We start from the raw sequence: 23,974 nt of genomic DNA, 5'->3' as shown, positions 1-23,974 counted from the left end.
ACATCTGTAAGTCTGAAGGAAAGAAGAAGAATTGTAAGCTTTCCAAGTACATGTAAACTTAGTTAATAACAAAATTAGTTTACAAGTAAGTATATAAAGTAAGTCACCTACATTTAAGTCCCATTTATGAAGTTGACACAACCTTAATGAGACACTAATAATAACATTAATGATGATAAATAATAAAAAACACTTTCAAAACATTTTAAGCACTTAAATAGCATTAAATTGGCTTTTGAGAGTTTTTTGTTGACTGATATATTTATGGCCGCGTGTAAAAATTTCTGATTACAATATAGTAGTAGTAGTAGTAGTAGTGATGAATGATGACAATATTGATATTGATGAAGACATTGATTACTGTGACGAAGGTGTTAATGAAATCAAAGAGAGCAATGAATGTAAGGATTATCATTATTGTCATCATCATCATCATCATCATCATCATCATCATCATCATCATCATCATCATCATCATTACATTGACTGATAAGGATGATTTTAATAATGGTCAATGATACTACAATGATATTGTTTTACTTATTTAGAAAATATTAAAATTTTTTTTTTTATTTCTTGAAAATGATGTGTAAAACATTACTGCTTTTGTTACTTTTACAACTACAACCAATTATGACATGTTTAACTAATTTAGCATACTTCCTTTTTAAATTGATTATGTTTAGATTATTTTATTTTATGGTTATTGTTGCGGAGAGAGAGGGGGGGAGGGGAGAGAGAGAGGGAGGGGGAGAGAGAGAGAGGGGGGGGGAGAGAGAGAGAGAGAGAGAGAGAGAGAGAGAGAGAGAGAGAGAGAGAGAGAGAGTGGTGCAGGAAATAAAGCAACCTTAATTTTCCTATTTGACTGTGATGGTATATTATTCATGCTATATGAGAGATACAGAAGAGGCGGGTAAGTTCCTAATGAGTTGTGGTCTATTAAATGATTATGATTCTCAGTAGAAAGCTCATGCCATTACTTGTATGTAGAAAAAGCTTGAACATCACAACATTCCATTTCTCCTTAACTAAATAGAATCTTATAACAGGTAAAATAATTATATCATTTATGATATAGGAATATAGCAATAATCTAAATAATGGTTTCCAATTTTGGCACAAGGCCAGCAGTTTCAGGGAAAGGGGTAAGTTGATTACATTGACTCCAGTGGTCAACTGGAACTTTTTTTATTGATCCTGAAAAGATGAAAGGCAAAATTGACCTCAGCAGAATTTGAACTCAGAACATAGAGATGGATGAAATGCTGCTAAGCATTTTGCCAAGTGTGCAAATGATTCTGCCAGCTCACTGCCTTAGATAATCTCTAAATAATCCTTTCTACTATAAGCACAAGGCCTGAAATTTGATTACATCGACCCAATGTTTCACTGGTACTTAATTCATCAATCCTGAAAAGATGAAAGCAAAGTCGACCTCAGTAGAACTTGAACTCAAAATGTAGCAATGGGCAAAATACCGTTAAGCATTTTGTCCAGCATGCTAATGATTCTGCCAGCTCACTGCCTTATAATCTCTAAATAAGGATCAGTTTAATATACTGGATATTCACTAATTTACACGTAATGTTATGATGTTGATAATGACAATGTTGATTAAGATTTAGATTAATTACCGACTTTACACAAAATCTAACTGGCATAACATTACATTATGATTTCAACAATAATGTCATAATAAATTGCATCAACTCTGGCCAAACTGCATTGTTTTATGGGGGTGAGCTAGAACTGTTCTGACTTTACTGTTGACTTAGTTACTCAGGATCTTAAGTAATATATTCACTGTCCATTTTGTAAAATGGATAACAGCAGTGATAGACAGTTATTTGTTCCTCAACATTGACAGTTTAACAATAAAGACAAAGGCTTGTGGATAGAGTCACAGAAGTGATTCGCTGAGAAAAAATTAATATTAATAATAATGGTTTTAAATTTTGGTACACGGCCAGCAATTTTGGGAAAAGGGTACATTGATTACATCAGCTCTATTGCTTGACTGGTACTTATTTTATCGACCCTGAAAGGATGAAAGGCAAAGTAGACCTCAGCGAAGTTTGAACTCAGAATGTAAAGATGGATGAAATGCTGCTAAGCATTTTGCCCAGCATGCTAACAACTCTGCCAGTTTGCCGCCTTATTAATAATGATATTAATAATAATAATAATAATAATAATGATGATGATAATAATAATAATAATGGTTTCAAATTTTGGCAGCAGGCCAGCAATTTGAAGTGAAGGAGCCAAGTCAATTAAATTGACCCAGTACTCAACTGGTACTTATTTTATCGACCCTTGAAAGGATGAAAGGCAAAGTCCACATGAACAGACCATAATATTTGAAAATGTGTAAGAATTGCCACTGTTCTTGTTGTTGTTGCTGTCTTCCAAATTTGAGTATTCAGGATATTTTCAGCTATTAATTGTTCACTAAAATGTTCATGCTTTTCTTCCTCTTCTACGTTTAGTCATGTATTTTGATTTTGTGTTGTTTTAGCCATTGTCGAATTTTGTCATATGGCATAATGAGAGTTAGTAGCCATTTGGCCTGGAAAAGTGTAATTTGTGCAAATAGAAGTTTACGTTGGTGAAACAAACCATTTTATTTTTTGTCTGGTGTCCACCCCGAGTATCTAGAGCAATCCCTATTTAGGCACATAAAGTTTTTTTATAAATACTCAATTGAAAATTTTGTCCAAAATTGAAAGAAAAATTATTTTGAAGGAAGAATCAAAAAGATGTCTTTACACTACAAGGGTAGTAGTAGTAGTGGTAGTAGATGTAGTAATAGATGTAGTAGTAGTAGTAGTAGTAAGTAGAAGAAGAAAAAGAAAGAAGATAACAACAACAACAACAGTAACAATATGGCACAATGTCACTTTTTTTAAGGCAAGCCTTTTCTTCCTGTTGTCTACTTCCGTAGGCAAAATACAGTTCTTTTCACAAGTATTTCAAAGAAAGTTTCATCTGGTAATATTTGAAGTGAAACATGTTTTGAAGGGGCAATCAGAAAAGTTTTCTCACTACATGAGTCTATAACATTAATATTAATAGTTAAAATAATGATAATAATTATAATACTGATAACAATCACAACACTTCAATGTGGATTCCATTGGTTGCATGCAACCTGCTAAGTTATCCTTACTTCATTTTGTTTTTTGTCTGAATTTTTGAAATTATAAAGGTAATTTATAGACAGCCTGTATAGCACGATAGCACTATACTACTATATGTTGTCAATAAATTCAGTTATTTAGCACCTGGTTACTGTATGTTGTCAATGTGTCCTGTTATATAGCACCATACTGCTGTATGTTGATATGTTGTCAATACATTTTGTTATATAGCACCATAGCACTGCTTGTTAATGAGTGGTTGTATGGCGCCATACCTTTCATCTTTTACTTGTTTCAGTCATTGACTGCTACCATGCTGGGACTGATATTATATTTCATCAATGCATTCTGTTATATAGAACTATAGCACTGTATGTTGTTAATATATTGTGCTATATAGTAGTAGACCAACATATATCAGTGTATTCTGTTGTGTAACAATATATCACTATATGTTATCAATATATTCTGTTATATAGGTAAGGTGACAAGCTGGCAGAATTGTTAGCATGCTGGGCAAAATGCTTAGTGTCATTTTGCTTGTCCTTATGTTCTGAGTTTCTCTGAGGTTGATTTTACCTTTCATCCTTTCAAGGTCGATAAAATAAGTACCAGTTGAACATTGGGGATGATATAATCAACTTACCCTTGCCCTGAATTTGAAACCAATATATTGTGTAATATAGTACCAGACCAACATATGTCAATGTATTCTATTGTATAACACCATACCACTATATATTGTCAATATATTCTGTTATATAGCATCATACTACAATGTGCTGCTGGTGAAGTCAGTTTCATATCCTCTGCTACTTTGATTTACTCATCCATTTTAAATATTCGCTATAGCAGTTTTATGATTTTTTTTTTTTTGCTTGTGGCTAAGTGAAATGTAATCATGAAGAAAGTATGACATGAGCTACTACATTAGGAAGCAGTACATTAAGTATCAAGTTATCTTCAGATTGAAGACTTGGTCTAAACATTTGCAATAGAGTAAACTCTGATAAATGCATACAAGCACTCGTAACTATGATGAAAGTACATGAGGACCAAATGGTGTTATTAAATTGGGCTACTGATTAGATCTATCACTCACTGCTACTAACACCTCAAATTGGCAACTAAGAAACAGTGCAATCCTGTTAATAAAGGTGATTTAGGAAGCAAGTTATGTGAAATAAAAGTACTTTTAAAATTTTATTTTAAACTGCTCATCCTGAAGAATTGCAAAATGATTGGGGGGGAAAAAGCAAAACAAAAGGAAATTTCTCAATTTAGAATTCAAATACACTTGTTACCAAAAGCATCTTGTTCCAGAAATCACTAAAATCTGAGGAGAAGCAGCTTTTCACTAAATATATCTTAGCAACCAAGTGTATGGTATTTCTGAAAAATATGGTTATTGTTGCTGTTGTTTTTATCTTTTTCTTTATTCATTTAGAGTGTTTGTATTAGTTTCAATCTGTGAGGCTACTGAATAGACTCTGCTTAATGTTGTAGCTTAATATATACAACAATTTGATATATTTTCATAGCTTAGAAATTGTTCAATAGAAAATACTGATACAGACAACAAAACCATATTCTATGATTCTAATCTCTTTGGTTTTGGATTTTTTTTTTTAACTTTTTAAAAATTTGTTTTAAATATTTAATTTATTCTCATTTCAAAGTCTTTTTATGTTTCCTGGCTTGCTTCCATCAAACTTATTAAGAAGAACAGATTAATTCACCGATAGAAGGCAGTTCGAATTTCAAGCAAACTAAATTCAATAGCAGAATGTAAAAATATCGAGACAATCGTAAAGATAGTAACCAATTTTTCAATACTTCAATTCTAGTCTAACCTGTGAAACATTATTTTGGAAAATTTGAAGGAGAAAGAAAGAAAGGATATATATGTACATAAATATATATATATATATATATATATATATATATATATATGTGTGTGTGTGTGTGTGTGTGTGTGCGCACACACACACATACACACACACACACACACACACACACACACACACACACACACACACACACACATATATATATATAAAACATAAAATATTTTCAATTGTTTTCAGCTTTGTGACATCAACAATCTTTTTAATTTATCTAAGATGTTTTAAACTGTTAACTTCATTTTAAACATTAATAGGATAATGTGATGTATAGTGTGTGTATGTGTGTGTGTGGGGAAGGGTAACTCACTGTTCTTGTGTCATGTAGACTAAGTTACATTACAAGTATACTATAATAATGTTAATACTGATGATAAGGATAGTGGTGATGATGGTGATGGTGGTGGTGGTGGTGATGATGATGATGATTATGATGATGATAACTACAATAATAGTTATAACAACAACAATAATAATATTTTTGGTTCAATCAAACATTATTTTTGTTTCAATAATGATAATAACAATATCTTTATTGCTTGTTTTCCTCCAGCCTCTCCTCCTTACATTTATTATTTGTAACATTTTGATTAAGAACTCAGAAGATATTTTGAAGCAAATGCAACAAGTTCTAAACCACTTTGTAACTCAATTTAATGTCACTTCTCAATTAGACAAAATGGACAGTGGGCACTTAGTCATCAAACATAAATTTTATTTCTCTGTTAATGGAATTAAAAATTAGTGTCCTTTTATAAAAGTAAATCTGTAGAGAAAAGCAAATAAGAATTAATGGTGTTCATTCTTTTCTAAAGAGTCTGCTATAAATGAAGTCTTTCCAACCAGAAAAGAAAGAAATTTAAAATAATCTTTGTAAGCACAGGAATGAAATTTGCTAAAGGGTGCAAACCAGATTCAACACAGGATGTTCAGTGTTTGCATTGCAACCACCCCACACACACAAAAAAAAAAGATTTAGGGGGTGCAGTCCTCCCCAACACACCCACCCAGGCCTATGATAATCATATTGGACTACTTCCATTCAAACTAATGGTGGGAAACTTATTTAAATCAAAACTATTTCTGATCAAGCAGACTTATGATTAAAGACACTTAAGCTTGATCATCCTATGTGTTATATAGTTGCAGTGTATCTTGGACTCTACTATCCAGTGTGTCCATTTTCAAAAGGCTGCAGGATATGATTTGAGGCATGTTTAATTACTATTTCTTGTAGGCCATGCAATGGTACAACATCTCCAGAAATGATGACATAATATATAAGATGTTTCTGCAGCTATAGATTAGTGTGTTCAAATACTACTTGAATCAACATTGCATTTTCCTTTTTTTCTGGATACAATAGAATTAGTACCAGTAATATACTACAGTCATTTCAATCAACTTTATTTTCCTAACCTTCAAAAAAAAAAAAAAAAGAATTGGTACTGTCAAGTCTGACCAAATCACTATATAATTTGTTTTTCTTATTGCCAGTCTATTAGTGTTTCTTTATAAATTCAAATTTGAATATAGGAACAAAATATTAATCAGTTTTCTAAAAGGTTATTAATTAAAATATTAAAATCCCAGAGGTCCTTCAGAGAGATGATGGAAAAAAAAAATTGAATAAAATTAAACAAACATATAGAGCTTTGCAAGGGTGTTGAAAAAAACAACAAAATTCTGAGGAATAATCATAAAGTAATTAGCATTTAATTAAATTGACATAATATACTTACTTAATCATTCAAAATCTGTGCAAGATAATTGATAGCTATTTGAAATTATGAAGGGTGGATGGGAGGCTGAATAAAAATCAGGTTTGAGGTTAGAGGCAAATGGTATTCTGTTAAAGAAGGGTAACGAGCCGGCAGAATTGTAACCACACTGGACAAAATGCTTAGCAGCATTTCATCCGTCTTTATGTTCTGACTTCAAAGGCCACCAAGGTCAACTTTGCCTTTTATTCTACTATGGAAGAAAGAATTATTATCGTTATTATTATTTTCATTATTGAGTTCAAATACCACTGGGCTCAACTTTACCTTTTATGGTTGATAAAATAAGTACCAGTTGAGCACTGGGGTTGATGTTGACTTAGCCCCTCCCACTAAAATTGCTGGCTTTGTGCCAAAATTTGAAGCTACTATTATTATCATTATTATCATCATCATTATTATTATTAAGGTGGTGAGTTGGCAGAATCATTAGCTGCTTAGTGGTATTTTACCTGTCGCTACGTTCTAAGTTCAAATTCTGCCAAGGTTGAGTTTGCTGTTCATCCTTTCAGTTGAATATTGGGGTTGATGTAATCGACTCATCCCTTCCCCAAAAATTGCTGCCCTTGTGGCAAAATTCGAAACCATTACTACTACTACTACTACTACTACTACTACTACTACTACTACTACTAAGGTGGTGAGCTGGCTGGATCATTAGCATACTGAACAAAATGCTTAGTGGCATTTTATTCATCTTTATGTTCTTCCAAGATTATCTTCCTTTCCAGGTTGCTAACATAACTACCAGTTGGTCACTGGGGTCAATATAATCAGCCTATCTCCTCCTCTGAAATTGCTGGCCTTGTGCCAAAATTTGAAATAAATATTCTTCTATAAACTTATGTATAAAACTATATATATCAATTGTTTTGATCAATGGTGTAGCTAGAGTGCGTGCTGCCTGGGGCATCAACACCTTTCCCCCCCCTGCACCTATATAAACTTCTACAGAAGATCTAAAAGTGCTACTCCATAAAAACAACACCTAGGGCAGGCTGTTCCCTTCACCTCCACCCCACTAGTTACTCTACTGGTTTTGATTGGAGCAGGTGATGTGGTCGGTTGTTAGCAAACAGATTTCTGAGCAGGTTTTGATTCTTTGTGGCAAATCTTTCTTTTGCTACTGGGGTATTTAAAAAAACCCCTGGAAATCACAAATTATTGTTTTTTTTTCTCCTATGCAAATGTGGCTGTGTGGTATGAAGTCTGCTTCACAACCACATGGATCCAGGTTCAGTCCCACTGCATAGCACCTTGGTCAAGTGTTTTCTGACCAAATCCTTGGAAGTGGATTTGGTCGATGGAAACTTAAAGAAGCCTGTTGCATGTGTATGTGTGTGTCTATGGCTGTCTACCACCACTGCTTGACAGCTAGTGTTGGTGTATTTACACTTCTGTAATTTAGTGGTTTGGCGAAAGGGATTGGTAGAATAAGCAACATGCTTAAGAAAAATAAAAAAGAATAAGTACTAGGGTCAATTTATTCGACTAAGATTCCTTAAAGTGGTGCCCCAGCATGACCACAATCTAATGACTAAAACAAAGAAAATAGTAAAAGAGGTAAAAAGGCATCTAGCTCAATAGTTTCTTGCATAGAAAAATGAAATAAATCAAGGGTATCTGATTCAGTGTTTACCCATTTCAAATTGTTGGATGTAACATTATTCGCATCAGGTTTAATAAAAACGCTTGTATTATGCTGGTTGTTTCTTTTCCCATCCAAGTGGAATAAATTATCAATACTATTGAGAGGTGGTGAGCAGGCAAAATCATTAGTATTCCAAGCAAGATGCTTAGCAGCATTTAATCTGTCTTTATGTTTTGGGTTCCAATTGTATCAAGGTCGACTTTGCCTTTCATCCTTTTGGATAAGTACCGGTTGAACATTGGAATTGATGTAATCAACTTATCCACTTCCTGAAGTTGTTGGACTCATGCCAAAATTTGAGCAAGACGCTTATGACTGTCAAAGCTTAAATAGCTTTTTAATAATGGTTTCAAATTTTGGTACAAGACCAACAATTACAGGAATGAGGTAAGTGAATTACATTGACCCCAGTGCTCAACTGGTACTTATTTTATCAACTCCAAAAGAATGACAGGCAAAGTGAACCCCAGAAGAATTTGAACTCAGAATTTAAAGACTGACAAAATGAAAGAAAATATTGATTATGGCAAGAGTTGAACTAAGAATGTGAAGAGGCAGAAGCATCGCATGGTATTTTTTTCCAACACTGTAATGATTCTGGTCCCAATAATAGGATAACCATCTTTAAGCAATCAATGTCTCTTAAATCCTGGGCTACTCTGAAACTAGAATCAATAAAGAAATCTCATATAAGTACTAGAATACTCTGAAACATCCATTTTTCTGCAAATTCAAAGGAAAACAACTCTTCCCTTTCACCTTTTATCTTTCTCTCCCAGTAATAAGGGCTTGGCTGAAGAAAATGTTCGTCTTAATTTTTCATGTCATGGTCACCAGACAAAGGAAAACTACCTACTCTTCCTCATTGCGAAAACAGTGAGACTATCTTCATGGTAGACTTGGCTGATAACCAGATCTGTCCTACATAGAACAAAAGCTGTTTAACATAACTTCACAAGTTAGAAATACTTGGTGACTGAACAACACATGTGCAATATCTTGGCACCTTGTTCATCTTTCAATCAGACCTGGCTGACTGGGCTACTTTTTCTGAAGAGTTTATCCTGAACCAGCTACATGCCCTGGTACCTCTACCAGAAATAATAATGTTAACAGCAACAGCATCAGTAATAATAGTTTTTAATTTAGGCTGGCAGTTTTGAAGGGAGGGGGTTTAGTTAATCCTATCAGCCCCCAGTATTTGACTGGTACTCTGTTTTATTGACTCTAGAAGGATAAAAGTTGAGTCAACTACAGCCTGAACAAATACTGCAAGGCATTTTTCTTCACACTGAAACAATTCTGCCAGCTAATCCCCTTGTAATAATAATTGTTTCTAACATGGGCACCAGTCCTGAAATTTTCAGAAGGAGGTTAGTTAATACCATCAACTTTATTAGTTCTTTATTTTATTGATCCTGAAAAGATGAGAGGGAAATTTACCTCTGCTGTATTGAATTCAGAATGTGAAGAAAAATTGAAGAAATGCTGTGAGACATTTCTTAATAAAACAAGAAAATAACAAAACTACCAATAACAAAAGATTTATTTTTATGCTTTAAATAAGATGGTTTTTGGAAAGAAAAACATTTTAATTAACTGAATTGTTTTTAGTTTCTTGCTACTCAACTCACTGATCCTGAAGAAATACAAGACAATTTTAACTCCCAGTGGACTTGACTGATGAAATATGAAGCACCAAACTAGATGCTTCATTGCATCATTGAATCGATTCCACTGCACCATGTAATAATGGTGATAATTTGTTCAATAAAAACTATTTCAGCAGCAGAGATATGAAACTAAGACAAGAAGGAATAGCTGAAGGATATCTATCTGGTAAATCTATCCATTTTAAATCAGCATGTAAAAGATACTGAACTGAGGCTACTACTATTGCTATGCTTATTGCTTCTGCAAATGATGTTGATAATAATGGAAATTATTTGCATGAGGCATGCTTTATTATTTGATGTATGAAAGATATTTGGTAGGTCTCCAAAATAATACTTCATCGTCATTTTATTTTTCCACAGACATTGATGAATGCGTAACTTTAAAGAATATGCCATGTCCTGGGCGCTGTATCAACATTCCAGGATCTTACAGATGTAACTGTTCAGTAGCTGGATATGTAGAAAGCAGGAATCCACATTCTTGTAATGGTAAGGAACTCGATTTTTTTATTGTTCTTCTATCAACTCTGCTTCTCAGTCTTCTTTGTTGCAAGCTTTCTTTATCTGAAGAAATTATGGTTGTTATTGCTTCATTTTATGTCAACTCTGACTAAGCAAATCTATGATCAAATATTTTCAAGCCATAACGATTCCATATTTAGATGTAGTTTATTTAGGAATGCATTATTCAATATCTCATTTGTTTATTTTTTTATTAAATGGTAAGTTGTAATTTGAGAAAGATTTACTTGTTATTTCTAGTGTGTTGAATAACTTTGTAAAAGTCCCCTCCTGCAGTGTTTTGTTGTGGTTCAGAATGTTAAAAAAATTGTTCAATATAATCGCATACAAATAGAGTTACATCAATTAATTGGAATTATTGCATGTTCGCAGTGAGTCAAGTATGCAAAACAGTTTTGATTGCAATTTCTCTTCCCACACATATTTTAATAGACCATTTCTGAAAATAAAAATCACATAATTTCACCAACCCTATAAATACCTGGCTTTGTGCCTACTTCTCTAAGACTAAAGATATTGCAATGGTGTTTCTGTAACAATTTGAATTATCTTTTAATATTAATCCAAGTAAAGCCAATTATTTGATATACTCTATATCTGATGACATTATTACAATATATTTAAGTGCAATATTTTAATATTTCCATCATATATATCAATGATTGTGAATGACAAACCATTTGAAAAGATCTGTATAAGTGAATTCAATGTGAGAATGTGAATTGTTTCCCAAAGAATATTTAGCCACTTTGAGGAATACTTCTTTCTTCTACTGTCCAATCATGATGGTTATGTAAGCAGAACTGCCTCCACATTTGCTTTCATTTTGCATCCAATTCAGTGCTGTGCATGCTTTGTTTACAGCCACATTTTCAAATACCTTGAATCTCTCTCATTCCCTGATAGCCAACAGTACAACTTTTGTTGAGCCAGATTTGCTGGAAACCTGCTTTCCAATGTTACTCATCAGTGGGCTCTAACCATCAAGAAATTTGATGAAAACAATGCTGTGGCACTTGGAAAACTTGGCATCAACAAAGTATTTGACTATATCTGGCATTATAAATCTCCTAGCAAAATTATCTGCTTACAGACTTCATCACCCTCTCATCATTGGATCGATGGCTTCCTGTCAGATAGTAACATTGCATTGTGTGCTGACAGAGATCTCTCACTCTCTGACATACTCCTGCAGTTTGGCTTTATTTCACACCCTTCCTTAATACATTAATGGCCTACTTGTTATTACCTTTACCAATGCCCACTTCAATATAGATGATATCACTCAACTTTCTGAGCATTCAAGAAAATTTGTTTCTATATGTTTACACCCTGAGTTCAAATTCCACTGAGGTCAACTTTACCTTTCAACCCTTTCAGAGTCACTAAAATAAGTACCAGTTGAGCACTGGGGTCGTTGTAATCGACTAGCCTCCTCCCCTGAAATAGCTGGCCTTGTACCAAAATTTGATGGCAATATGAGCTACAATCAAGGAGAGACTTACTTCTTTGTTGCTGCTTAAAAGAAGAAGTTTGATTGGTTACTTTTTACAAAGTTGCTTTCAAGCTGGACTAAATATCTACATAAAAGTCTCCCAAGAATTAAAGCTAATTAATCTGATACTTACATTAAAAGAGAGCAAATAGTTAATCAGTAATTTGTAAAAAAGTTCAATAAGAGAAATATCAGATCAATATTGTTTTGTATGGGCTGATAACAAAGCCTTAACATCAAACAGGGAAACATTTATGGTCACTCCTGCTAGAAATAGTAGCAACATCTCCCAAAGTCATATTTACCATCTTAAAAAACAGTGAGCATATTGGGTTCTGTAATCCTAGATATTTTACATCTGAATAAAGGACAGAATGGTTATGGGTAGAATGGTGTTGATAAGAGTGACTAAGCTGAATAGTTAAAAGACTACAGGTGACAGTGAAACTGGAGCATTTTACCTGAAATAGAGAGGATAAAAATCGGATATCCCTGACACTGTTGCAGAGAAAATGTTACAGTTCATTTGTAGAAAGTCAAGCATAAGGCACCATTCTCTCTCTCTCTCTCTCTCTCACTCTTTAAAAAAAAAAAAATATGATTAGAATCATTCATACCTTATAGAAGACCTCCCCAATGCCTTATTGAAATAATTTTAATATTTTAGAGTGATATCTCTCTGAAGTAAATTCTAATGAATACAATATTCACTTGTTATCTATTTTCATGACCTATTCCTTTATTTTTCTGGTCATTATTTTAAAAAGAGAACTTTTTTACTGTAAAATATTGCATTGATTGATGAGTACTTCTCTCTAGATTATCTTGAATAAATACTGCTACTTTAACAGTAATTTTATATTAGGGTAGAGTTAAAGAAAATATTGGAAGAATCTAGAGGTTAGTGAACACTATCAGACAGAAAGCGAACAATTTGCAGAAATTGAAATATTAGATAAATACAAGTTATTTTGGTAAGAAATAAATTAATAACGAAATAAGATAGAATCAGATATAGACTAAATAACTCGGATAAGATGTATGGAAACAAACATATTTGTTGGGTAATAAAAGAAGATATTCAGATACAAAGTGTTAAAACCCCCAAAGGAGAAGAAAAATTCAGAAACGAGCAATTGTTAATGGAAAGTGACAGTGTAAAGTGGGAGAAACAAATAAAAACTGATTGCTCACAAAGGGCTAATTGACTTTTGTTAATTTTCTAAGGTATCTTGTGGTTTGTTAAGACTATAACTAAACTATTGTGCTGGTGCTGCAACTTTATTCAGTAGCTTGAGGTAGGGTTTGTCTATTATATTACTATTGTCTTTGCACCTATCAATAAAAATGGAGTGTATAAATGTAAGAAAAAAGAAACTTTCTATCAGTTACAAATATATTTCTACCTCCACATAAAATATCTTTTCTTTCTCAAATATTGGTCATGTTTTAGAAACAAAAGTAAATTCCATGCTTATAGTTTTATGGTAGTGTTAACATATTTAATGCAACAAGAATAAGTATTTAGTTTGTGATTCTCATATCACTATTTTGGCAACCGTCTTGTATGCCTTTATTGGAGTTTAACTCATATGTAAGAATTCAGGCTTGGTCTCTGGGTTGAGGGTAACTTCATTCTTTAGGTGGGTGTCCTTGACACCCCACTGAAAATTGTGAAAAGTACCTTTCCACTTCTGACTATTGCATAAAAAGACAAAAAATGTTGTTTTTTTTTCTGTGAGGGAGGTGTCTAAGACAAGTTGTCTCACATTTTGCCAGAGTATTAATGACCTACTTGTTGTTATTTTAAGCACAATATTCTAACACAGACAGTGCTATCCTTCACTCTCTTTTATCATTCTGCACACTGCTGACATTCATATACAAGCCTGATATCTCTTTGCATGTTTGCATCACTTTCATGAAATGAGACGTTGTAAACTTGTTCCAGTTTGGAAATAATGACTTAGCTTCATTCAACAGTACCAAGGAAATAATCTTACATTTTTACCTCCCTATATAGAAATTAAACAACTAAATTCCTCAGAGTCACTACAAATGATTGTCTTCGTAATCCCCTGGTTCTGAGTTCAAATTCTGCCTTTCATCCTTTTGCAGTCGATAAATTAAGTACCAGTTGAGTATTGGGGTCAATGTAATTGACTTACCCACTCCTCCGAAATTGCTGGCCTTGTGCCTGATATTGAAACCATAATTTACATTGACTAAGCTTTCTCTTTACATTTCTGCCTCTCCCATAAACTAAGTAACAAAACAGAATACCAAATCTGTGGATCATACCTATTCACTGAACTGACTTGTAACTAATTAACAACAACGTCTATACACTTGCCTCTCCTTCTCTTTTTATTCTGACTTTGTCTTACCCCAGATCCTTACTAAATATTTTAGTCAATCATTCCATCTCCTGTGTGGCATTTTGGAATTATCTCCCGTGTTTTTGTGGCTGTTTGACTCCAAGCGAATCCTGATTGAGCAAACTTATGACAAAAGACATTTTAGCCATGATAATGCCATGGTTTTAGTAGCATGCAAAAGTATATGGTCTAATGTGACATTTTTTGTTTAAGATGACCATGTAATGTGAGGAAAATTTTATTACTATTTTTATCAGAGCAAGCATTTGACTGAGTTCCCTGTAATTACTGTAGTTTGACTTTAACTATATCAGTCAAAGTTCTTGAGAATTGCCTCTTTCAATAAAGAGAAAATTTCAGTTTCCTCATGATTCTGCTGAAAGTACTGAAGATTGAGAAGTCCAATACTCATGCAAAACAAGCAGGACCAAAGATGGTAGGAAAGAATTAATGGAGAGAGTAGCTGTTGCTAGATCTTCAGATTTTCTTTTTTTTTTTTACTTCAAAACAGTCAGTTCTCATGGTAATTGAGTGATACAAGTTGGAATAGTTCTAGGCTTCAGTATCCCATCTTTTTCTCTCAACTCCAGATATTTTGGGGGTTGATTTTTAATTTGTCTTGGTAATGAGATGAGAAAATTTCTTTTATTTTATTCTAACCACATGCTCTGACCATTCTAACCAATATTTTATGAGATGAATTCTATGCTTTGACAGTTGGCTTTTTCTAGGACATCATTATTAGCTATGTAGTCCTCTTTTGTTTTTTGATGTTTTGTTCCAGCAATATAATTCATGATTCATGACTGTATAATATTGAAATGATAGCTTGACAACCATCAATTTTATTTAATAGAACTTTGTTTTACTAGCTCTCTAAATACTGAATCAGATGGTCCAGTTCCATGTTCCACATCCTTTCCAGAACTATATTTGCTAGAAAGAAAACTTCCAAGATAGGGAAAGTGGCCTACTTGAATGAGAGGTGTACTGAAGATGGTGATATTAAAATCAAGGAGATTAATCTCTGGAGAAGGTTGGACAAGGATTTTAGCATTCTTAATATTCACTTAGGTCAAAACAGTCAAATGTATTAGTGAAGTTTTTGACTGATTTCTGGAGTTCCTGACATGAGTGACAACATGCTATTTTGTCAGTTGTGTGTTGAAGCCCTGAGAAGTGTTGGATGTTAGAAAGTTGAGAAATTGAAATCTGGTCATATTTAAAATGTTTATCTTCAACAAATAATCTGATATCAACACCTGAACTGTTCAGAAGTTCAACAAGCACCAACAATGAATATAAGTGTATGTAAAAAAGAGTAAGTTTCAATTTACATATAACTGGGAATTGTTCAAAAAAAATTTTTTTATACAAAACACAACCTGTTATACTTATGCAGGACTTGAATCAATGAGGTAGTCAAAAGGTTGAAGAACCATCCATATGGCCTTTCTTGGTACGCCGTCTGAGTCATAGTAGACAAAAAGTATGGTTTCTTCTTTTTCTGCTTTCCCTTGCAGTTGCCTTGCACTCAAAATTATGTTAATTGTATTGTGAGAGGCTCAAAAATCACATTGAGATTTTGGAAGAACTTTCTCTTCAATGATGTGGAAATGATTTGGAAGGATTTGTGCAAATAATTTTCTTGTAATGGAGAGCAATGCTTCCACAATAATTCACACAGGATTGTTGATCTTTCTTCAAGGTGATAATAACTGCATTTGAAATTTGTTTGAGTCTCATAAATCTTTTCAATGAAAAGCCTGATTTTGAAAGGTCTGCCACGTTTTAGTAAATCAAGGAAAATGTTTCTGGTTTTGGAGACTTCATGCTGTTCATTTTAAAATGACGGTTGTACTTTCATTCACTGCTGCTGTTTGTGACAATGTGGGATGTTTCTAAAGAAATCTACACCTGTTGTTCATTTCTGATTCAGCAATGAGAGGAAAATGTTTCCTCCAGGATCAGAGATTACCTTTTCTTTCTGTTATGATGTTGGTGTTGTCTGCAGCTAGAAAGTAACCCACTGACAAAACATTTGCTTTGTTCTACCAAAGAAGTTTTTAAATTGCAGACATCCGCATAGTTTCTAAGTTCCATTGCTTTTTGTAGTACTAATGGTTTTGTATTTCCATGAGTTTGATTTGGCATTGGTGTTTGAATTTTTGATAGTAATTATTTTTAAGGAACTTCATTGTTGTCATTGTTAAACTGAACTTGGAACTTCTATTCGGTTAAACTAATGACACTTTTTGCTGTCCCACCAATGATATTTCATAATTTCATATTTGTCTCTAATGACTGAAATTTCAAGTTTTGAAATGTTATATTTTTTTGAGCTGGTAATGAGTATTGGTTTCATGGTTTGTCCAGAATGCTAATCTTTGTGTTTGTGATGATAAAATGGTGATTTGTTCGACAATCATCGGCAATAAAAGCTGTTCTGGTGACAAGAACATATCTTTTATCTTATTGTTTCATCTTGGCATAATTCAGAAAGTGTCAATGCCTGGTGCATGGATGCAACCACATGGTTTTAAATCAGCTGAGTGTTGATGAGGAAAAGTGTTTGTTATTATCAGAGGCTAAGAAGAAAGAGCCCATTCAGATTAGAGGTCCCTACCTTCCTTTTGCTGGTAGCAGTTTCCTAATGCCAATTGTCTCTTCCTTCTGTTGTGCTGAACTCTCCTAAGTCATACATGAGGACTACATACTGACTGACTTGTACTGTAGTAATACACTTATTAATATATTATGTAACTATATATTGAATGACCTGACTAGGAAGTACATACTTAACCTGTTTTTTTATACTTTCTTGCTTGACATACACATGTATGCTACATATATTATCTCCACAAATATCTACCTATTAAAAATGAACCTTAAAGAATTCAAATTAAACATCAATTGAAGTTAATCTAAACATCCTATCTCTGATATGAACAGCATGTTCTTCAGTCTTTCTCTCCAAAAGTTAATATAAATAACAATAAATATATTAAAGTAGAGATCAAGATTTATACCAGGAATTAAATATGTCAATGAAATATAATAGTTACAGTAATTTAGTGAAAAATCAATATACATTATTATATTAATTATTGTTGATAAGAAAATTAAAAAAGAAAATATTTTGTCAAATATGAGTCATTAATAATGGTTATGTGATTAGAAAATAATTTTTTCTTTTCAAAATTCCTCATTAAAAATTGAATAATTTTCTGAATGTAATCCTAATATTGACCATCTACATAAAGAATATAGAATAAAAGAATATAGCATACTGAAACCAAAGAACCAAACTATTCCTAATAATTAACCACTTACAGATTTCCCAGCCTGAATCTTTTTCATAACTTTTAAAAAGCAGCTGCAAGCATTCTTTCACCCAACAAGATTTCATGTTCCTGAAAATTTTGTCCTAACATGAAACTTACTTTCCTACTTGAATGCCAAATTGCAGGTGGATTGAACGTAACATAATTTTGGAAGTGATACACATTTCAGAACTCTAATTTCATATCACCAACAGCAATATCACCTACAAGAAGTTTGAGGTGGTTTTTGGAAAGCCTGATGATAATTTTTCTTCATTATAAATTTAAGTCCTGGGAGACATGTTCTTCAACATTGTATACTTGTTCAGGAGTATAGTCCTCATCAGCAACAAATTTTCTTCAAATCCTTAGGAGAATTAATAGCAGCACTGTCAGCTTCACTTGTCATTTTAAAGTTGTCCTTAAATTTTTCAGATCAGCCTTTAATAGCACTTTCATCTTTCCTTAAATTCTCATACCAACTCAGCTTTCACCCGAATGACTTGTATTTATCAGCAAATTTAGTCTTGATTATTTGAATAACACACTTGGGAGGTGTTCCATTTTAAGGCATCATTCCAGATTTAAAAGAAAAAAGTCCAGGTCACTTTACTGAATCCCTGCTTGGCCACTTGACCTAAATTTTATATCTATTTTCCGTAAACATTGCAAGCGTTTATATTTTTGCAATATGGCTGAGATTTTCTTCAACATCAAACCATTGTCAAACATCAAGTTTAACATTTGATGTTATTCTTTTATCAGTCCTTTTTGCATTACTGCATTCACTTCCACTTGGTGACCACTTTCAGACATCTTGAATAAGGGTAATATGCTATACTTTAGCCCTTTAGAATTCAGATTATTCTGTTAGATATAATGCTTATTTATTCACATTGTTTTGAATTAATCATGCATTATCCCATATCTTCAAGATTTTGATGGAGTAATTTATTTTTAAATTGACATTGTAAGATAGGTGTGAGGAACCAGATCTGGCCAGTTTGAATATAAAGCAGGTAAAATATTTTGGCCAGATGTTTAATCACTAAAGGGTTAAACATGAATAGTTAAATATTGGAATCCTAGGAGGTAATGATGATCTGCTTTGGCAAAAAGTAGTTCTCATATTACTTTAGTTCACAAAATCATCATTGTCATCATTTACTGTCCATTTTCAATGCTTGCATGGGTTGGACTGTTTGATAAAATGAAAAGGGCGAAAGTGTCAAATGGGGAGGAAGTAGTGTTTCATAAAATTTACTAACAAAACCCAGGTGAGTTGAATTTATGCATACACAAACCAGGTGAGGAGGTGGCATGGAGGGAATGAGTAAATGGTTGCAAGAATATTGAGATCAATGATAAACAAGCTCATTTGAATTGCTGAGGTGGAGAAGGTAATGTATAGATGGTGGTGTGGTTTAAAATATACACAGATATGACAGAAGTATATTGACTCTTATAATCGTTAAAATTTATTTAAATCTGAAATTGTACATTCAAATTATTTATTAATCATTATAATGTGAATATTTAATATTTAGTAGACATGCCCCTTGCATTTTTCAGTGCAAGGACCCTATTAGGCATGTTACTGATTAGATGACGAATATTCTCTCGAGGAATTTCTTGCCAAGTTTCATGCAATAATCTCAAAAGATCTGGCTTTGAGGATGCTTTCTTGTTCTTTTTATGAAGTGTCCTGTCTATTATGCCCTAGAAGTGTTCAATAAGGTTCATATCTGGTGACTGACTTGGCCATGGAAGCTTTTTAATGCCATTCTCATCCAACAGATCTTGGGTCATTTTAGCTATGTGGCAAGGAGCCCCATCTTCCATAAATAAAGAACCTTCTTTAATCATTTTACCACTGGAGAAGATTGGAAGGAGTCCTTTCTGCAATATGGACACATTTATCTGAGTTTATGTTTCCCTCACACTCCACCAGCTCTGACTGACAATTGCTCCAAATTGCTCTGCAGACCATCACAGAATAGTTGCCATGTTTCATTGTTGGCTGCAATCTTTTCAAATCAAATTCTTGATCACAGAATCTTCAGACCCACACTTGACTGCAGTCAGAAAATACAGCAAATCTGGACTCATTGGAGAATATGACAGAGTGTCCCAATATGCTAGTGGTCTTTCTACCATCTCACTGACCCAATCTTTTCTCTGCTTGATAATGGCTAGTCAAAGAAGTGGCTTCTTTCTTGCTGCTCTGCCATAGTAACTAAGTCTGTGGAGATACCTGATAGCTGTTCTGGGATTGACATCAACTTGTTCAGCTATGTCAGAGGCCTTGCAACAAGGATTATCCTCCACACTTCTCTTAACAAAGAGAAGGGTCCTGTCAGGGAGCCCTGATCAACCTGGGCAAGGTAACGGGGATCCTTACTCACTCTGGTGAATTGCACAATCACTCTGTTAACTGTAGAAAGCGGGATCCCTAGATTTTCTGCAATTTTCTGCTGATTATGTCCACCTTCAGGGTGACCCACGATATGACCTCTTTGAAATTCAGACAGTTTCAAGGTTTCTTTTGTATATGGCATGATTAAACAGTCACATATAGAATCTGAAATGTAAAAATGTCAATTAATAAAAAAATATAAATCTTTACAAGTTAAAGTAAACATGCTTGACTAAAGGCAGTGCTCCAGCATGGCCGCAGTCAAATGACTGAAACAAGTAAAAGAGATAAAAGAGATAAAATGATGTTTTATGGGTGTCTATTTACTTCTGTCATGTCTGTGTATATATCCATCATGATTTTGGTTTTTATAATTGTTAAAATTTTCCTGAACATCCTTCATGACAAAATTGCAGACTGTATTTCAAAATTAGTGGTTATACTTTACAATATATGTGAGTGCAGAATTCAATAACAGAATTTATTGTAATAAGAGGGATGCCTGTAGTACAAATGATGCATGCCATAGAAACACTCTCAAATACTTACTGATATGAGAACAAGTTTTCTATATTTTACTGCTTAATTTGACATCAATTATCTGTCTATCCATCTGTCTATCTATCTGTCAGTCTATCTATCTATCAGTCTATCTAACTATCTATCTATCTATCTATCTATCTATCTATCTATCTATCTATCTATCTATCTATCTATCTATCTATCTATCTATCTCTATCTACTCCTCTCTGTCTGTCTGTCTTTCTCTCTCCCTTTATTTCACTGCTTAATATTTAAATTATTTATATGTCACTGCTTATTATAATATCTGGTTATCTGAATATATCTGTTTAATATAACAACAGTTACTCTGCATATATCAATGCTTAATGTGATATTTTGTTACTTCTATATCACTACTAAATACAATACCAGAATATATATATATATATATATATATATATATATATATATATATATATATATATATATATATATATATATATATATCACTACTTGATACAATAACATAGTTATCACTGCTTCAATTATCAATATATCATTGTTTTTTACGATAACACATAAGTTATCTGTAAATCATTGCCTGATGTGACATAAAGTTCAATAAATTATATTAAATCTATTATTAAATCATTTCTGAAAATAAGAAAACTTATTGAAAAGTTTGCCTTGAAAAAGCAGCTTTGTCTCATTCTCTTGAAAGCATGCGCATGCGTACAACAGCACACATACCTACACAACATATACACAAACAGACACACAAATGTACACACACACACACACACACACACACACATACACAGTCATATTCTACTCTAATTATATGCACTAAATGTTTATTTTTCCCAGCCATGTCTGATTAAAAACTCACTTTAATTAGAAACTAAAATGTTAAAGATATGATTACGTGTAAGACGACTCTGCTCTATGATCTAGTGTCATCACTATTTCTTGTGTCTTTTTGATTAACCTTCAATTTTCCAACTGATTAACTAATGTTAATTGCTTTGACAATTTTGAAAGATGGATTGAGACTTGTACTAACAATCTTTAGTTATATTGCTTCCAATAATATCTGATCTTTGTTTTTTTCTTTCACTGTTGTTTTTTCCTGCAAGACTTTGATGAATGTTCCATCAATAATGGTGGCTGTTCTGACAGATGTGAAAATATACATGGCTCATATAAGTGTCGTTGTGAGAGAAGAGGTTACAAATTAGCAGCAGATCAACATTCCTGTGAAGGTAAGTGACTTTCTTTAGAATCAGCTTCACTCTTTGCAGAGATAACTAAAAAAATGAAAAATCAATATAAAAGAATAGTCCCATTTTTTTTTAAAATTTAGACACTTAAAAATAGTTACATAAAATGTTACTTGCTATAATTCTGGATCAACCCTTTAGCATTCAGATTATTCTGTCAGATGTAATGCTTATTTATTCACATTATTTTGAATTATTCATGCATTATTGTGTAGCTTTGAGATTTCATGGATGTGATTGTTTATTTTCTAGAATGACATTATAGAATAAGTATGAGAAGCAAGATCTGGCTGGTTTGTACATAAAACAGGTAGAATATTTGGGTCAGATACAACCAGTTTCAAAGCTAAAGGGTTAAACATCTGTGTTTTCCACTAGTTTCAGTCATTTGACTGTGATCAGACTGGGGAAACACCTTGAGAGTTATTTTCTAGAACCTACTTTGAGGAGGAAGCATAATACCAATGATATTTTCGTAGAGTCTCTAAGATTGGTGGATTATCGCCAAACTGGAGATCTTGTTCAAATACTTGCAACAAAGTGGACTGCACTAACAATACTTAATGGTCAAGCAGTGGTCTTAAACCAGGCTACAGATTAAATCTATACATCTAACAGAATATGACACAAAGGTCAGCATAAAGTTAGTAGAAAGACAAATGCACTTGGCTAAAGCGATTGGCAGAACATTAATCAGAGTGAACTAGAAGTGAAAGAGAAGCTTCAACTACCTTGGAAGCTTCATAAACCTCAACAAAAAATGACAAAAGTTTCAGCTGTGTTCAACTGACTGCCCAAGATATGAAATAGTAAACTTTCAGGCAATACAAAGATGTCTTTACTGGCACTGTATTATAGGCTTTGAGACATGGCATCGGCAAACTCATCAATTGAGCAAACTTGATATATTTGATTGCAAATGCTTTTGGGCCATGCTGCAAGACTCCTACAAACTAGACATACAAACCAAGGTCTTTAGTAGAACCTGAAAGGTCAGAATGAAAGAGATTATCTGAAATTAAAGTCTGTCTAAGTGATCATCAGGCCACTATCAATGTTGAGCAAAAGCTGGAGTAATGTGATGGTTATCATTGTTGATTGAGGTCATCAGAAAATTTTAATTTTATCACATATCCATGACATAGAAGTTTCTAACTTAAAATCTGATTTAAATCAATATTGACAATATTTTTTTATATATGAGAGCTAGACTTTAGATTTAATGCAGAGGAAAAATAAGATATTGTTATTGTCATGCCATACTCAAAGTATCATAGTGACATAATAGTTTCAAATTTTGACACAAGGCCAGCAATTTTGGGGAGGGGCTTAGTCAATTAAATCACCCCCAGTGCTCAATTGGTACTTATTTGATTGACTCCGAAAGGATGAAAGACTTCAGTGGAATTTGAACTTAGAATCTAAAGACGGATGAAATGCTGCTAAGGATTTTGGCCAACAAGCTAATGATTGCAGCAGCTCACTGCCTTACATGATCATATATTATTAAGTGGATTCATTTTACTTCCTTCCATTTAAGCTTCATTTTGGTGTGGTTGTTATAAAACAATTCTCTCCTTCTTTGTAAATCTGAAGCTGTTTGTTACTTTGAACATGTCACTACAGCAAAATTGTAAGAAATAACCATAACAATAATACCTTAGTGTAAAAGGTCAGGAAAAATGGTATCTATTTCAATTCAAGATCCTTTCAAATTAAAATTTTTTTTGTTTGGTGTATTTTTCATAAAAGTAGGAATTTAAACTATCTAACATTCAGAGAAAATATTGTATACAAAGTTATTCATATTTTTCTCTTTTTTAGTTCAATGTAGAAAACTTGAAAAAATTGTCTCCTTTAAATACCAACTATAATATCACATTCACATGTGTCAGAAGTTTACT

General features: G+C 33.0%; 1 protein-coding gene across 3 annotated transcripts in view; it reads left to right on the top strand.

Annotated features, from left to right (window-relative positions):
* Nucleotides 1-876: 876 nt before the first annotated feature.
* The window catches only part of LOC106871923 (uncharacterized), a 423,018-nt gene continuing 399,920 nt past the window's right edge, over nt 877-23,974 (top strand). Inside the window, exons 1-3 of one of the 3 annotated variants that reach the window (XM_089361578.1) lie at nt 877-913; nt 10,513-10,641; nt 21,927-22,052. In XM_089361578.1, coding sequence (XP_089217704.1) covers nt 892-913; nt 10,513-10,641; nt 21,927-22,052 — 277 coding nt within the window. In that variant the 5' untranslated portion in view covers nt 877-891. Of the gene's footprint in view, nt 914-10,490; nt 10,642-21,926; nt 22,053-23,974 lie in introns of those variants that run through there. The other 2 variants (XM_089361580.1, XM_089361579.1) reach the window with 2 other exon arrangements.

The sequence above is a fragment of the Octopus bimaculoides genome, chromosome 13 (assembly GCF_046866305.1).
Source record: "Octopus bimaculoides isolate indiv1 chromosome 13, ASM4686630v1, whole genome shotgun sequence".
NCBI lineage: Eukaryota > Metazoa > Mollusca > Cephalopoda > Octopoda > Octopodidae > Octopus > Octopus bimaculoides.
The sequence above is the reverse complement of the archived record's forward strand: the minus strand, read 5'-3'. Positions and strand labels throughout refer to the sequence as shown.